General features: G+C 47.1%; 1 protein-coding gene across 7 annotated transcripts in view; it reads right to left on the bottom strand.

Annotated features, from left to right (window-relative positions):
* Positions 1 to 15,771, bottom strand: part of igsf9ba (immunoglobulin superfamily, member 9Ba) — a 51,870-nt gene that overhangs the window by 12,449 nt on the left and 23,650 nt on the right. For all 7 annotated transcript variants that reach the window (XR_003411473.3, XM_035534294.2, XM_081700163.1 and 4 more), the window contains exons 4-12: positions 13,292 to 13,443; positions 9,856 to 9,973; positions 7,456 to 7,597; positions 6,504 to 6,649; positions 4,987 to 5,129; positions 4,760 to 4,900; positions 4,449 to 4,568; positions 4,028 to 4,178; positions 3,094 to 3,217 (exon numbers count right to left, since the gene is read on the bottom strand). Coding sequence is in view for 6 of the 7 variants with exons in the window: in XM_035534294.2 (XP_035390187.1) it covers positions 3,094 to 3,217; positions 4,028 to 4,178; positions 4,449 to 4,568; positions 4,760 to 4,900; positions 4,987 to 5,129; positions 6,504 to 6,649; positions 7,456 to 7,597; positions 9,856 to 9,973; positions 13,292 to 13,443 (1,237 nt within the window). In the remaining variant the exon portion in view is untranslated. The remainder of the gene's footprint in view (positions 1 to 3,093; positions 3,218 to 4,027; positions 4,179 to 4,448; positions 4,569 to 4,759; positions 4,901 to 4,986; positions 5,130 to 6,503; positions 6,650 to 7,455; positions 7,598 to 9,855; positions 9,974 to 13,291; positions 13,444 to 15,771) is intronic.

Raw genomic sequence — 15,771 nt, 5'->3', positions numbered from 1 at the left:
CTAAGTATTTATATTACCCATGGTGCTCACGATGGGAACAGTGCTATCAGAGCCTTTCTTACTGACACCGTACTGAACTGTAGATTTGAATTAGATTTGAACAAAGACACCTGCTCTAATATCATATATATATATACAAAACAGCTTTAGAACAACTCAAACCACAGCTGTCACATTGCACTATATATCATGTACACTAGTGTATACATACATCATACACACTGTACAATATACAATACACAATATGAAGTTTTAATGGCCAAACATTAACAATAGCTTATACTTTATACTAGCTGCTAAATAAGACTGAACTACCAGATTGAATCTCAGGTGTGTGTGTGTGTGTATGAGATCTACAGAGGATCTACCACACCAGGCAGGACCCCAGATGCAGGCTGTGCAAAATGGGGCTGGCATAATATACAGAATCATAGTACGGGCTGGTCTAAGTGGGATACACCACCAAAGGTGGTGGAAAATGACCAAGCTAAGATCCTGTGGAACTTCCAGATATAGACAGACAAGATGATAATGGCTAACCAACCAGACATAGTAGTGGAGAATAAACAGCAGAAGACGACCGTGGTGTGGCAATCCCGAGTGATAGCAACATCAGGAATGTGGAATATGAAAAGCTTGTGACATACCAAGGGCTGAGAGAAGAGCTGGAAAATATGTGTAATTGTGGTAATCAGAGCAGTAGGAGCTGTCACTCCCAAACTGGGAGAACGGCTGTAGCAGATCCCAGGAACAATGTCCAAGATCTCCATCAAGTAGCGTGTAGTCCTGGGAACAGCTAAGATACTAGGCAGGACCCTCCCAGGCCTCTAGTAGAGTGTGTGTATAGATAGATAGATAGATAGATAGATAGATAGATAGATAGATAGATAGATAGATAGATAGATAGATAGATAGATAGATAGATAGATAGATAGATAGATAGATAGATAGATAGATAGATAGATAGATAGATAGATAGATAGATAGATAGATAGAAAGGGAAAGACGGAACTTTCTGCTGAGTGCTTCGAAGACGAAGGTGTAGAATGCAGAGCTTCAGCCCATAAACACCAGTCTCATGTATGTGTTCCTTTATTGCCAGTGGGAGAGCAGTCTTCAGATCCAGGGCTATAGTATCACTAGAGTATCTGTGTATCAGTGTAAACTGATAATGAGCTGCAGGATCATTAGTGTATTGGTGTAACCTGTCGTGGATCCAGAGTCAGCGGGGAGCTGATGAATCCTCCAGCCGGCTTCTCAAAGCACAGGCTTAAGAGGGACATCTGGACAAGGCAGCTCCAGGCTTTTAAACATGTTATATTGGCTGCCATTGGTACATAGGTGATGACAGTTTGGACGCCTGGAACACTGTCTCTCCTTGAGGCCTGGAATGCTGTCTCTCCTGGAAAGCTGGAACATTGTCTCTCCTGGACGCCTGGAATGCTGTCTCTCCCTCAAGGGTCTGGATCTTTCGGCTCTTTACACATTTAAATGATCTGTGCACTTCAGCCATGGAGGTGGAGAGTGAATGAAGCTCATCTGCAGTGAGTGTCATCTCACAGGGCTTGGCGTGATTTACACCAAAAGAAAGTCTTTAACTGGTCCAGCAGAGAGGCAGTGAGCTCAGTCTCACAGGAAGTTTGCCCTTAAAGTCTGTTCCCATGTTTGGGAACACTTTGTGCCTGTGGAATTGAAACTTTGATTCCACCTTTACCCTGACCCACGTTTGGTTGCTGTTATGGTCTCATGGAAGGTGGGTTTTTTGTTTGTTTGTTTTATTGCTGCTTCTTATTTCTGGATTTAAAGGCAGCGGTTTGTGCATTTAGAGCTGTGTGAACCTCACTGATGTGCCATGGTTTCTGACTGAGGTAAACCCAGATTGTTTATTTAGGAAACCAGTCCTCTGTGCTTTTCTGTATAACTGGTGACTGAGACTGTGCACTCATACAAATTGCTGGAGGCTATCAGGAACTTATTATGTTCAAAACAGTCCTGGAGCTAGAATTTGATTGGTCTGTGTGGTTTCGAACTATGACTTCCCTGATGATGTATGCTTCCTGATGCTTCCTATAGGCCAGTAAAATGGAGTGATCCGATTGGCCAATTGGATGTCAGGGGAGGGCTCTGTATGCATCCCTGAAAGGGTTGGTACTTTGCAGGTAATTTGTAGGGTCTTGCAAGTATTTGGAAGCAACTGTTTTCAGATAAGCTTTGTTAAAGTTTTCATCGATAATAAAGGTGACCAGAGGTTCCCTGTATGCTTACAGCCTCATATAGTTTCCCCAATGCTAGGTCTTTGTTAGCTTGTGGGGGGGTGACATGTAGTGAGAGATCATCGTTCTGATTTTTTGTAACATTTATCGGTCACAGAGGTGCTGACAACATTCAGCACAAAAAAGCAACAAATAACAATACACGTGTGAGAAATATACTGGAAACTTGGCACCATCTTGGCTCTAGATGTGAATCGCAATAAATCACAAGCGAGTCCTCTGTCCTCCAGCGGCTCCTACTACACTGTCAACCGAAGGCACTGTGCCTTTACAAGCCCTCGCATCACGGGCCTTGTCACCGCATGTCATGCAAGTCGTATTCATGTATTTATTGCCGAGGTGTTCCCTAGCAAAAGTCCTACATTATTTAAGTGCATGAGAGAACGGGGCCTGGCACAGCTTCGGTTTAATATGTAATTCACCAGGGGTGTGACAGAACTGTAATGAAAATGGTAACTGTATTAGTCCTCCACTGCTGGCATTTTGTCATCAAAATGCTTGTGTACTTCAAGCCACTGAACATGGTGGTGGAGCACAACAGGCAATGACTTATCTCACCTAGATATCTGCTGCAGTATAACATTTTATGTTACCTTTCCACTACAAACAGCACATATATATGTATACACGACAACATATCAATCATTTATGTGGAGCGAACGGTGCAATATTTACAGTCAAACGTGACTGTATTTGTAACATGTGGTCTATAACTCCTGAGCTCATACTGTAGGGCTTTGTGGGGTGAGTTTTTAGGGTAATAGGTTTGGATCTGAGGCTCAAAGGCAGGAGGCGTGAGGTGAATGTGGGAGGAACTTACACGGGGCCATACCACACCGAAAAGGTCTGCTCAAAGCCACCGTCGTATCCGGGCTCCCAGGAGATGTTGGCTGACATGGCGGAAGCAGAGACATGGACGTTGGCAGGCGCATGTGGACTGGTGCCTGCAACACAGAGAAGCACTGCTAACGCTCCACTAGTCTGCACACCCGCGAACTGCAAGGCTAGTGTGACTATGGCATGCAAATCAGAACAGCGTCCTAGCCACCATAGTACATGAATACAGACGTCTGTGCAGCTGCTGGGTTTCATCTGCTTTATTAATTACACACCAAGCACAGCTGGGAGTTAGTGCTATTAGCCCTAAACTACGATCTAGAAGGTGAAATGTGAAGACCTAGCAGCCAGGATAATCTATTTACATATTAATTAATGAGCAGCCCAAAAGCACAAAGAGGATGTACTCAACCATCAGTTCCTCCCATACAGTGGAACAGTGGTCGCATCTAAGAGGAGGCGCACACATCTCCGCTGTGGTGAGCATCTTAATGCCAGCACTGGACTGTCAAGGAACCAGACCACTCTGTTGTGTACATGAGTGTGTGTTCGCAAACAGCTAACTCAGCTAATTGAGCACCGGTGTAGCTGTTGGCTCCAGGGACTCACTCTAGCAGCTTAGTCGCAATTCCCAATAGGAATCTTGGCTAGACCGCAATGAAGTCATATGACTGGCAGACTGTGAATTCTCTGAAGAAGCACGCTAAGGAGGTGTGATGTACAAAGCCAAATTCAAAATTCACAGGGTTAAGAGCGTAATTCTGGACTTTGATTCTTCCAGTCCTAAAAAGTCAGTACAAGTGATTTTAATAAAGTTGCCAAATGGAAAATTATATTACTAGCATCTTTGTATGGGGGGTGTGCTCAGAAGCCTTGAATAAGCTGGGATAACATCCTGGATTTCTGTATCAGCCTACCTATTACAAAAAGTCGCGTGCTGGCAGTGATGCTTGTGACGACGTTGGTAGCCACACACTCCCACTCGCCATGGTCCTCTTTGCTCAGAGACACGAACTGTAAGCTGCCGCTTGGTAAGACGTTGTGCTTGCTTTTGCTGGGCTTCCCAACCTTCAGCCATAAACAACAAACCTACACTTAGCTTCTGCCTTTCTTTACATGAAAACAATCAGTCGTCTTTGACTGCTATTTACGTCTTTGACTGCTACCACCTAAATCGAGACAAAAATAGAGACAAGTTTTTTAGTTTGCAGTAAAAGGTAATTTTTTCATAGTTCTCATACTACAGATACCTAACGTGCATATTCACACTGAGATGCCAGATGAGCTGTCATACAGTAAGCCAGCCCTGCGGGAGTCCACGTGATCTGATGGATGTACCTTTCTCCAGGTGATGGTTGGAATCTCAGGGTCTCCAGAAGCAGCACAAGGGATGACGAGCTCTCTGCCAGCCTCCTGACGGTACTCCCCCCCGGGTCTCACGTTAAAGTAAGGGGGATCCTACCAGGGCATGGGGTTGGCATCAAACTAACTGAGTTATACATGCTGCAAATGCTGCTACAATAGTAAGAAGTGATGTTGTTCTGTTTCAAGTTATTTATGTTGCACAAATTACCGTGTCCACATCAGCAAAAAGCATTATATATGAACCATTAGCCTGAAGTGGACACAAGTGTGCAAGGGGAACTGACCTTTAGCACCAGAGTGGCCGGAGGAGACTGTCCCATGGTACCTAGGGCATTGTAAGGCACACAGGTATAGGTGCCAAGGGAGTCTTCAGTGACCTCTGCCACCCGAATACTTCCATCGGGCATCTGACTCCAGCCTGGGTACTGTGCAAGAGAGGGAATGACCTGTGAGCCCATTAACACGCACAGGGTGAGAGCTCCAGGCACAGAAGGTCCTGCAGACGGCTAACCTTCTCAACTCTTAAGGGGTAGCCGTCTTTTTCCCACCGGACGGATGTGACAGGTGGATTGGCATCCACAGGGCAGCGGATGATTCCTGGGAGCTTCCTTGGAACGTAGATGACCGGTGGCATGTTGAGAACACGGGCAGGGTCTGAAGGAAAAGGCCCCCAAAAAACAAGGCTCATGACCCAGCACAGTGACCAACACTGAACACATGAACTTGCACCAGTTTAAACGTCACTAAGGAGTTATCAGAATGCAGACAAGATGTTGTATACAAGCTCGTAGAAGTAGAGTAGACAGACCTCATAGAATAAGTTATGTATGAGACGAACCTCTAGCTAAGGTGAAGCAATGGAAGTTCAAATATTATTACATTTCCATCCTTTTGATTATCCTTATGCAATACTGTCTTGAGCACCTTACTTTAATCAATACAGCCTTGAGGGCTGTCATGATCAGTCCCTCCCAGCTTCCGTTTTTTCCCTGTCTTGTGTCTTTTTAGTTCCATTCCATAGTTTTGTTTTCTCTGCCCCTCCTTTGATTTTCAACATCTGTCCTTCATTTAGTTGATTGTATTTAAGCTCTGCCTTGCTCCCTTAGTTTTGGCTGTTCATTGTGGTTATTTACTGACTCCGTGTGTGCATGTATATTTGAATCATAGTGTTGGTTAAGTTTGTACTCCGTGCCTTTGTGTTTCCTAGACTTTATGTTTCTTAGCCCTGAGTTTTCCTAGTGTCTTTTGTTACAGCCTGCTTCCTGTTTGCCTTCGTGCGTTTTTGTTTGTTAATCATGTATCCTCGTACTCTCCACATTGGTAATTTGACCCTTAACCGCTATACCGACTCTGATTCCGGATTTGCCCTGAATAAATCTTGCTCTTCTCTGCACATGCGTTTGCCTCCTTACCACTCACTGTTACAGCTGGCACCTTACTTTAGCCACACCTCTCTGTATACAAGTGTAAGGATGGTGGAGAGTCCTGGCATCATTCGTTATCGCCACCATGACATGACATGCCAGCATAATTCAGTGTTTGCCTGCTTCTCTCTATTAGCAGGTATTAGAAGGAGAATATGCAGGGGGGAAAACAGGATTCAAACATCTCGTTAAAACTAGAGTGCTAATCCTGGCTCTGTCAGCCATGCCGTGAGTGACGATGGCTGAGAGCAGCTTGCGTGACAGACGTTGGGCACGTGCGGGACGAGACACGATGACGCAAGTCATGTCTTTAGGGAGCCGGCAGCATGGTTGAAAGAGGCAGGTCAGAGTCGGGGCACCACCGGGCGTACACTGAAGACGCGTCCTCGCCCACTCCACAGAGAAGTCCCCAAACTAGGGCAGCGCTGTCTGCAGGGCTGTCGGAGGGCACGGCACAGGCTGCTATCTGTCGCCCGACAGACACCAATTACCCACTCTGATTGCACGCCATGGATGCCCTCATGGGCATGAGCGCAGCAGGTGAGGCGATGGGCAGCGCGGAGGGTTTGGGGTGTTTAAACGTGCCCGTAGAGGGCACACTCACACTGCACTGTCAGATAGGCGGAGGCGGAGGGCGAGATGCCCAGGCTGTTGCTAGGGCTACAGGTGTATTTCCCAGCATCCTCAGGTTTCACACGGAAGATGATGAGGGTGCCGTCGATCAGGATACGCACTCTGAGTTTCAGGTCACTGCAGAGAGGAAAGGAGAGAGACAGCGTGTGAAACGAGCCGTCCAAAGTGCAGTCTTTGTGCTTCGGAGTGTGTAGGGGCCAGGGCCTAGGGACCAGGGACTAGGGGCTAGGGGCCAGGGCCTAGGGCCTAGGGGCTAGGGGCTAGGGACTAGGGGCCAGGGACTATGGGCCAGGGCCTAGGGCCTAGGGGCTAGGGACTAGGGGCTAGGGGCTAGGGACTAGGGACTAGGGGCTAGGGGCTAGGGGCTAGGGACTATGGGCTAGGGACTAGGGGCTAGGGGCTAGGGACTAGGGCCTAGGGCCTAGGGGCCAGGGCCTAGGGGCTAGGGGCTAGGGGCTAGGGGCTAGGGGCTAGGGGCTAGGGCCTAGGGGCTAGGCGCTAGGGACTAGGGGCTAGGGAGAAGAAGTGGAGTGTGATTTGGTTACTGGCTGTTAGTGTGGAGCATAACTACCAGTAAAAGAGTCAGAAATGAACACTGTTATACCTTGAGTGATCAATATGGGATATTATTTTTCTAGAAAAAAAAAACATGAATGCACATTTTGAAAACAAAGCACACAAACAACTTAAGAAAATTAAACCACAGTTAAACACAGTGTGTGTGTGTGTGTGTGTGTGTGTGTGTGTGTGTGTGTGTGTGTGTGTGTGGTTGTGCGTGTGTGTGTAACAGAGTATGTGTTACACACACACACCCCTGGCTCAGGGATTCTGCATCTATGAACATTAGCAAACCCTAAACTCCCACACAAGCAGAAGGAGATTTCTAATACATGGCACAGTAGTGAACTTGATCATAACTTTACTTCTTGAAGTAGACATTGTCCTCCTCCCAAAACCAGGTGTAGGTCAGGTTCCCAGGGTAGGCTTCTGCTTGGCACGTGAAGAGGGCATTCTGGGAAATATTGACGGTGATGTTCTCAGGGGGTGTCACAATGTATGGAGGTCCTGGAAAAAGCATGACCCTGTGAGTGTCAGTGATGTAATGATTGTCTGTCATCATGGTCAGTGCATCAGCAAGGGGCTTTTCCCAGTGAGGGCATACAGCTCCCCACCAGAGCCTGACATCAAAACTTGTCCCTTATTTTCTAACTGGACAAATAAGCCGGCAGGGACAATATCTTTAGGCTCTGACCAGAGACGCTTGCAAATGGCACATGATGGCTGTCATTCACAGGAGTTTTAAATTATCATTAAACAGGTACTGGTCTTAAAGATGCCTTCTAAATGCTTTCTCTGAAGTGCAGCAAATGATACGGCGACCAAAGGGATTTCAAGAAATGCTGTGACTTTTGCATATTAAAAGGACTGCACAAAAGCATCACACAAGAGAGCCCCAGAACCGTCCGGCTCGAGCTCCCGTGCCGTTACTGTGGGAGATATTCGTGCAGTGTGTCTCTCCCGAGGCTCACTGAGAATATTGCTTTTTGCAAAAACAATATTGCGAGTTTACTAAATTCAAAGAAAACAAGCCTCAGGCAAGCAATATCGACTTGGCAACAGCTCTGTCCATCTCCACCGGACCTCCCCAGTCTCCTCTCTTCTAAATAACAGAGCTGCACAGCTCGGTCTCCCGGCAAGCTCACGCAAGGAGGCGTGGCCATGCTGTTTGGTATCTGCTGGCCACGCCCCCGGGAGGCCATAAACCTGTCCACAGTAAAGAATGCAGTGTCAGTGACGGGCAGGTCTATCACGTCTGCTGTTGCTGCAGGGGTGATAAACGGGAGCGCTTCACCATTAGCACACGTCCACGTATGAGGAGCGGGCTCTGGTCCCAGCCAGCATTGGCAGTGCACGCAGGATTGCACGTGCACACACACATCGCCTGGCTGGGCCCAGTGAACGGGGGAGGGCTCTGCTCTCACAGGCTGCAGAGCTCTGGCCCAAGGCTCTGGACTTAAATGAAATGAAATGAAATTACATCTTTTCCCGCTTCGCAGCACTTGCCTAGAGGATCGGAGAGCTCTGGTACAAAGCATCTCAGGGTTTGAGCCCTCGCTCAGGGCAACAAATTCAGCATAACAAGCCGGTACAGACTCAGGAGTTTCTGATTGGCCTTTCCCATACAGTTCATAGTCTTTAACCTAACTTCTGTCACCCAGCACATCACACAGAAGAAATGGGTTTGATGTAGCTTACAAAGGTGTTATACAGGTGTCATAAAGGTGTTATACAGGTGTTATAAAGGCAGAAGAGGACTATGGCTTGTACATTTGGGCTGGGAGTGAGGGACTCACTGTCACTGCCATCTAACTGCAGGACATTTGGGGATGATCCTCAGAGGGCTGGGGGCGGGATGACAGGTTGTGATCTGTACTCCCTGAGCGACTGTGAGGGTCGAATGTTGTCCAGGTGCTTAGCGAGGGGAAGAACGTTAAACAGCGATGGGTCCAGACACGCTTAAACAACTTAAACAACTAGGCCATTTACACCGCCGTGTCTACACCTACGATGAATATAGCACCCCTACACCTGAGGAACTGCCTGACTGCTTTGTTTTAGGATTCAGACTGTCTGTCAATATTGTGTATGCTGGTCAAGGGAAATGGTTACTGTAAATACAGTAAACTATAAACTGTAAATACTGTGAATACTACTCTTCCAGTTAACGTATCTCACTACACAGAACAAAAAAGTATCCATGACCTCCAGTTAAATGGCTGAAACAGGAAGAGTACAATAGAATGGAATAGAATAGAATATTGTTATAATAGTATTATATTTCTAGCTATAGTCATAATTTCAAAAACCATAACATATCGATGAGACCTAGCCTTGATGCCGAGAGATCTGTCATAGCTGTGTAAATGTTTAACAAGCAAGCACTCAAATAAACACTGAACAGCACAGCATTTCATGGTTATAGCACAAAAAACAGCCAAATGCAAAATCCTTCTCTCCTAAAACGGGCAATGCTTCTAGATGCAAGCATTTCAGACACATCGGGAACATTTGCATGTTGTGAATTAATTTTTATACACTTATTTTAGTGTTACAGTGCTTTAATACTGTAGAGTATTGCAGTATTGATAATGTTTGTCATGACGCACATGATAATCTAAATTGTCAAAAGTATCGTGAAACACTTTTTTAGACACATCACCCAGTCCTTATGGTAAGTGTCCTGAGTTATTCCGCTGTGGACAGTCAGTCCCCACAGCCGCACCTCCGGCAGGTGGACTGCACAGATGACATGTCCTCCTCACCTTGTACAAGTAAGCGAGTGGTGTGGAGCGCCTCGCCCTGGTCGCTATGAGCACGGCAGCTGTACGCTCCTCGGTCGTCCCGCGTGATAGCCAGCACCGTCAAGCTACCGTCGCTCACCTGCACACAGCGCCACACACACAGCGCATCCGTCATCCTCACGCGCCTGCGCATTAGCGTGTCTCCCGCGCCGTCTGCGTCTGTGTTCGCCTGGCAGGACCGTGTGCTGAATGTGTACAGAATTCCAATATGTATATTCCAATATATATTCCAATATGCGCAGAATTCCGATACATGTACTCCCATATGCTGAATACAAATTCCTGTATTTAACCTGGAATCGCATGGATGGGGCTTTGCTGTGAACTGCAGTGCAAGCTGTGTGTGGTTATTTTTAAACATGTTCCTGTTACTAGGAGCTCCTGGATCTCACCTGGTGTAGCAGGTGAAGCGAGGTGGGGTGAGGTGGGGAGAGGTGTGGTGTGTTGAGGTGGGGTGAGGTGAGGTGGAGTGAGGTGAGGTGGGGTGAGATGCTAGTTCATGGGTTTGATTCCCCAAGAGCAAACACACTGTCATGCTGATAAATATCTATATATGTAGTTAAATTGCTCTAAATGCAGATAAGAGGGATAACCTGATTGCAAAGACTTGAAAAAGAGCTAATGTATTTGTATAATATAATATAATGTATAATATGTATTTGTATAATATAATATAATGTATAATATGTATTTTTATAATATAATATAATGTATAATATAATTTATTTTTATAATATAATATAATGTATCATATTCATATTATAATATGATAGTATTTTTTTTCCTTTTGGCACGATAAGATGATGAATTAAAAAAAAGGAGGATAAATAACAGACAAATTAAAATCTTTGGCAATATAAAAGAATTCTGATACGGATACCGTACCCAGTTAAATGATGTCATCCACTGCAACATTGCAAACGTTAAAAAGTGCCGTATGCGTGCTGTTCTTGCTAAGACTACAATCAGGCCATTTTACAATGCAGCTGCTTAAACGTGCATGGCTGTACATCAGAGCTATATTAAGCATCCAGCATAAGCTCTCAACTCAGTAGCTAATCTCTGAGCCACTTCAGTTTATATGCAGCAAACCACCGGGTGCTTTAAAGCCTGAAATCTAAGCAAGAGTGTTTGTGGCATTTTCTATTCTTGGTGGAAGTGTTCGTTTCCATCGTCACTTACAGTACTCGCACTACATGCATTAGCACGCCATATCCTTACAAAGAGAGACGGAACCTGTCATCCAGGGATTTATACACAGAGCTGCGTCCAGGGCTCCGTCCTTGCCAAATGTGTAGGGTGTTATTGTTCTTGCACACCCAGTATACAAGGTGTGTCAGGCCTTGTTGGATAGTCAGCACTCTACACTCGCTCGCACACACATACACACACACACACACACACACACACACACACACACACACACACCCACACACACAAATACAAACTCACACACAAACACACACACACACACATACAGATACACGTACACACATACACACACACACACACACACACAGATACACACACACGGATACACATACACACACACACACACCACACACAGATACATGTACACACACATACACACACACACACTCACACACACACACACACACACACACACACACACACACACACACACACACACACACTACTCCTACTAGGTCATAACCATCATGGCACTGTCAGACCACTCACCCTGATGACCCAGGTAAGATGGAGTAATAAACTCCCATGATTGCTCGAAGCACTACAACTGAGACACAGCCCGGTTCAGCCCAGATCAGCCCGGATCGGCCCGGATCAGCCCAGATCGGCCTGGGTTTTAACCACGAGGCAGCGGCCGCCCTCCACGCTCTACACACTGACCAACACAGTCCCTGCATTCCTTCCTTTCTGCTGCTCCCGGCCATGGTAGCGGCGGCGGTGAGCCCAGACGCGCTGGACCGCCTTGACGCTCCTCTTAAAGGTGAGGTCACGGCACGAAGCTGTTGTGCAAACGTCTCCCAGCAAAGCCGTGTGGCCCTGGGAAACGGCTTTAGAATAGGAGCAACAGCCAGGATTTCTCCAAGCAGAGAGACAAGCGGATGCACCAGGTAACAACAGCGAGGACAGCACTCGCCTTTCTGGACAAGACGCAGATGCCTAACCCAGCACAGTCAACCTCAGGGTAAAAGTAAAGCAGGGGAGCTTGGAAAGAACCACACCTTCATCTCAACTGCTGAGTGGTCACATGGGATGTTACATATGGTGAGAGGGTGAGAGGGTGAGAGGGTGACCGGGTGAGAGGGTGACAGGGTGAGAGGATGACAGGGTGAGAGGATGACAGGGTGAGAGGATGACAGGTCAGAGGGTGACAGGCTGAGAGGATGACATGGTGGGAAGGTAAGAGGGTGATGGGGGAGAGGGTGACAGGGTGAGAGGGTGACTGGGTGAGAGGGTGACAGGGTGAGAGGATGACAGGGTGAGAGGGTGACAGGGTGAGAGGATGACAGGGTGAGAAGATGACAGGTCAGAGGATGACAGGATGAGAGGGTGACAGAGTGAGAGGGTGACAGGATGAGAGGGTGACTGGGTGAGAGGGTGACAGGGTGAGAGGATGACCGGGTGAGAGGGTGACAGGATGAGAGGGTGACAGAGTGAGAGGGTGACAGGATGAGAGGGTGAAAGACTGAGAGGGTGACAGGGTGAGAGGATGACAGGCTGAGAGGATGACAGGATGAGAGGGTGACATGGTGGGAAGGTAAGAGGGTGATGGGGGAGAGGGTGAGAGGGTGACACAGTGAGAGGGCCATGGTTGTCGTGTCCATGGCTCAGAGCTGAGTCCTCCAGGAGAGTGGGAGAGTGAGGTCAGAGTGAGGCCAAGACTGCTGGGCAGTGTGGTGAAATGTCAAAGCGGTGGGAAGGCTAGAGTGGGCTGCCTCGGGGGTCTTTGGGGGCCTCCCCCCCCCGCCCCTCCTTCATTTCGGGGACGGCACTCCGACGTGCTGTCAGACATCGCCTGTAGGATCCCAGCCGCCTGGCTGCTATGTCACTTTCAACATGAGCTTGTGTCCCGCATGTATGGCAAAAGGGAGCAGTTGCCAGGGCTTCAACCTCCACCCTTACGATGTCAGGTCTGCTAGTTCTGCACCGGCAGTTCATTTTCTCATTCCAAAACATATCAGGCAACAGTTCCTCCTGAATGCAGTCCATCCTGTGGCTCGGACAACTTGTCTGAAGGAAAAGGGTTTGGATGAAATAGAGAACACGCTTCCTTTTGCTGCTGCTCTTGCACTACAGCTGTTAATAAATATAAAGTGCTAAATCATCTGGAATGTACCCCATGGGTGCCACTCCTGGCGTGCATGCTAGATGGTGTCTAAGGTCTGCAGACAATGTGGGTGCAGCGTACCGTGTATTTTTTGTTGCTGGCCAGCTGCTGTCCCTCTCGGAGCCAGGTGACCACGGGCTTTGGGTTCCCGAAGGCAGTGCAGATCAGAGTGATGCTGCCGCCCTCCCTGGCCTCCACGTACTGCGGCGGTGTTTCTGTGAACGTAGGGGGCGCTGCAGGAGACACAAAAGACAGACAGCAGCGCGTCAGTCCAGAGCTCCGGGCCAGTGACACGCAACACAAAAGACAGAAGGCGTTCGTTCCCTGTTCACAAGAATTCCAGAACTTGTACACACCATTGACTAGTCATGGGCTGGGCTGCTAAGGTAAGGTCTAATCTTTCGCCAGGGCCACCTTGTTCTCATTAGTGACATCCTACTGAACTATATAGACATTTCTGAATGCTTGTGTAGTCTACCACAGGGACAACCAAGACGCACAGTGCTATGTGAAATCAATGTTAATAACAAGCAGTTTAAAATCTGCTGCATGTTCTTTTCTCAGCACACACGTTTTTAGGTAAAGACCTACTTATAGGAAGTATATTAATGGCTCTGTATATCATGTTTGTAATTTACATTCACATTTTTATAATATACATGTTCATGTTCACAATATACATAAGCATGTTTATAATATGCATGCACATATTTATAAGGCACATCATTATTATTAATTTTCATGCTGTGATATAAATTAATCCAGGGTCCACATTTTTTGGTATTGTATGTGGGTCACAGTTATCCTATGGGAGTTTTCCTGGAAGACATCATGCACCTGGTGTGAAACAAACATGGAACACATTTACAAGCTCTGAACATCTCTCTATCTGTGTGCATGTGCTGCACTGTCCATCCACGCACTGTAAAATCAGTTACACAGTGCGCAGGGGTATTTTCATGATCCAAGGCAGCCTTCTGCCGACGCCGCACCCTACACGCGCTGGCAAGCTTCTCATTATATCAGCTCCCCAATCCAAGCACATGCCGGAAAGGCACTGGACACATTCTTACTGAAGAGGGTCTGAAATTTCCAGGAGGTTGAATGTCTACCCCTACGGTGTTGCCCACGGTTACGCGCCCCCTTAACGCTCTGCATTAGGAGGGACCTCCGAGTGGAGGACTGAGTGAACAGAGCCGTATTTCAGCTCACTCCTTTCCGCAGTCCAGTACCCCATGAACAGATGGTCTGGATGGAACTCAGACACTGGATCCCCCCCCCCCACACACACCTCCTCACTGCTCCTGTTTTTCCTGCTCCGGTCCATCCTGATATCTGATTGCTCACACGCTTCTCTCCACGCTCGCTGACATTCAAGGTCAAATAAGGACAGGGTAATGCCATGTGCTGCGCTCCGTGACCAAGAGCCGGTCGGTTGAAGTTAAGGGTGTAAGACTGTGCAAGACTTGGCAGGCAACAGCTTTGTGAATGACCTGTGAACAACCTCTGCATGCTGCTTAGGGGTAGTCAGTCCTGGAAAGGTACTAAGAATGCAACCTACAAACTAGAATTTAGAGGCAAATTAGGACTTGTGACACCTGGCACATGGGCTATTGGCTTGGGTTTCCCAAATACTGTTTCCTTGGCTACTTAAGCCACTTCCGTGTTTTCCTACTATCGTCAGTTTCCCTGGCTCCCTGGCTCCTCCCCTTTAGCTCCGGCTGTTCCTCGTTTGTCCTTCGTTAGTGCTTCTGTTTGAACCTTGTTCCCTCGTCTAGTGTTTGCTGGTCATTGTCTTCTCGTTCTGTTGCGCTTACTCCCTGTGCTCCAGGCATAGTTACCCTCTCTCCTCTCGCGCTCGCTAGTGGTGTTCTGTTCTCTCTGCTTGTCAGGCCTTCTCCTGTCGCTTTGCTTCCGCCTCGGTTTCTCTTCCCATGTTCTTATACGCAAGTGTTGTCTGGACTTCCTTTGGTTCTGTTATCAGTGGTTTTGTCCTGGTTATTGTTTGTCTAGCTATAGTTCTGTGCATCCCCATTCCTTGTTATTTTTCTTTCCTGCTCGTCCTTGTCTTTTGCTTCATCGTTGTTCTCCTGTTAGTCATTCCTGAGTGTTTATTTTCCTGTTTGGTTAATATGTTTCTGCTATTAAACTTGTTATTCATTTAGTCTGTCCTGTCTGTTCCTTTCATTGTTCTCATCATGGCTTCCCTAGTCTGTGTTTCAGTTCCCTCTCACATCCAAGGTGTAGTTATTCGCGTGTGTGTTCACCCACAACTCCCCGAGCGTTACACACAAACTTTCTCCTGTCCATTGCTTGGCCCCTGGCTGCTAGAATATGTTTTGCTTACCATGTATATCTTGAAAAATAGAAGTTTGTTTCCCAAGAGCCTGATAAAAGTCAATACACTCAACGGATTAACAGACTATACTAGTACAAGAATACCTGATTCAAGATTATCAAAATGATTGAAAATGAGGAATCTAACAGAGTTTATAAGGTTAAGTGGGATTTTCCCATTGTGCAACAGCTCAATGCGGGTGTATTTACATAAACCTTAAGTC

The sequence above is a fragment of the Electrophorus electricus genome, chromosome 17 (genome assembly GCF_041902795.1).
Source record: "Electrophorus electricus isolate QZ-2024a chromosome 17, ASM4190279v1, whole genome shotgun sequence".
NCBI lineage: Eukaryota > Metazoa > Chordata > Actinopteri > Gymnotiformes > Gymnotidae > Electrophorus > Electrophorus electricus.
The sequence above is the reverse complement of the archived record's forward strand: the minus strand, read 5'-3'. Positions and strand labels throughout refer to the sequence as shown.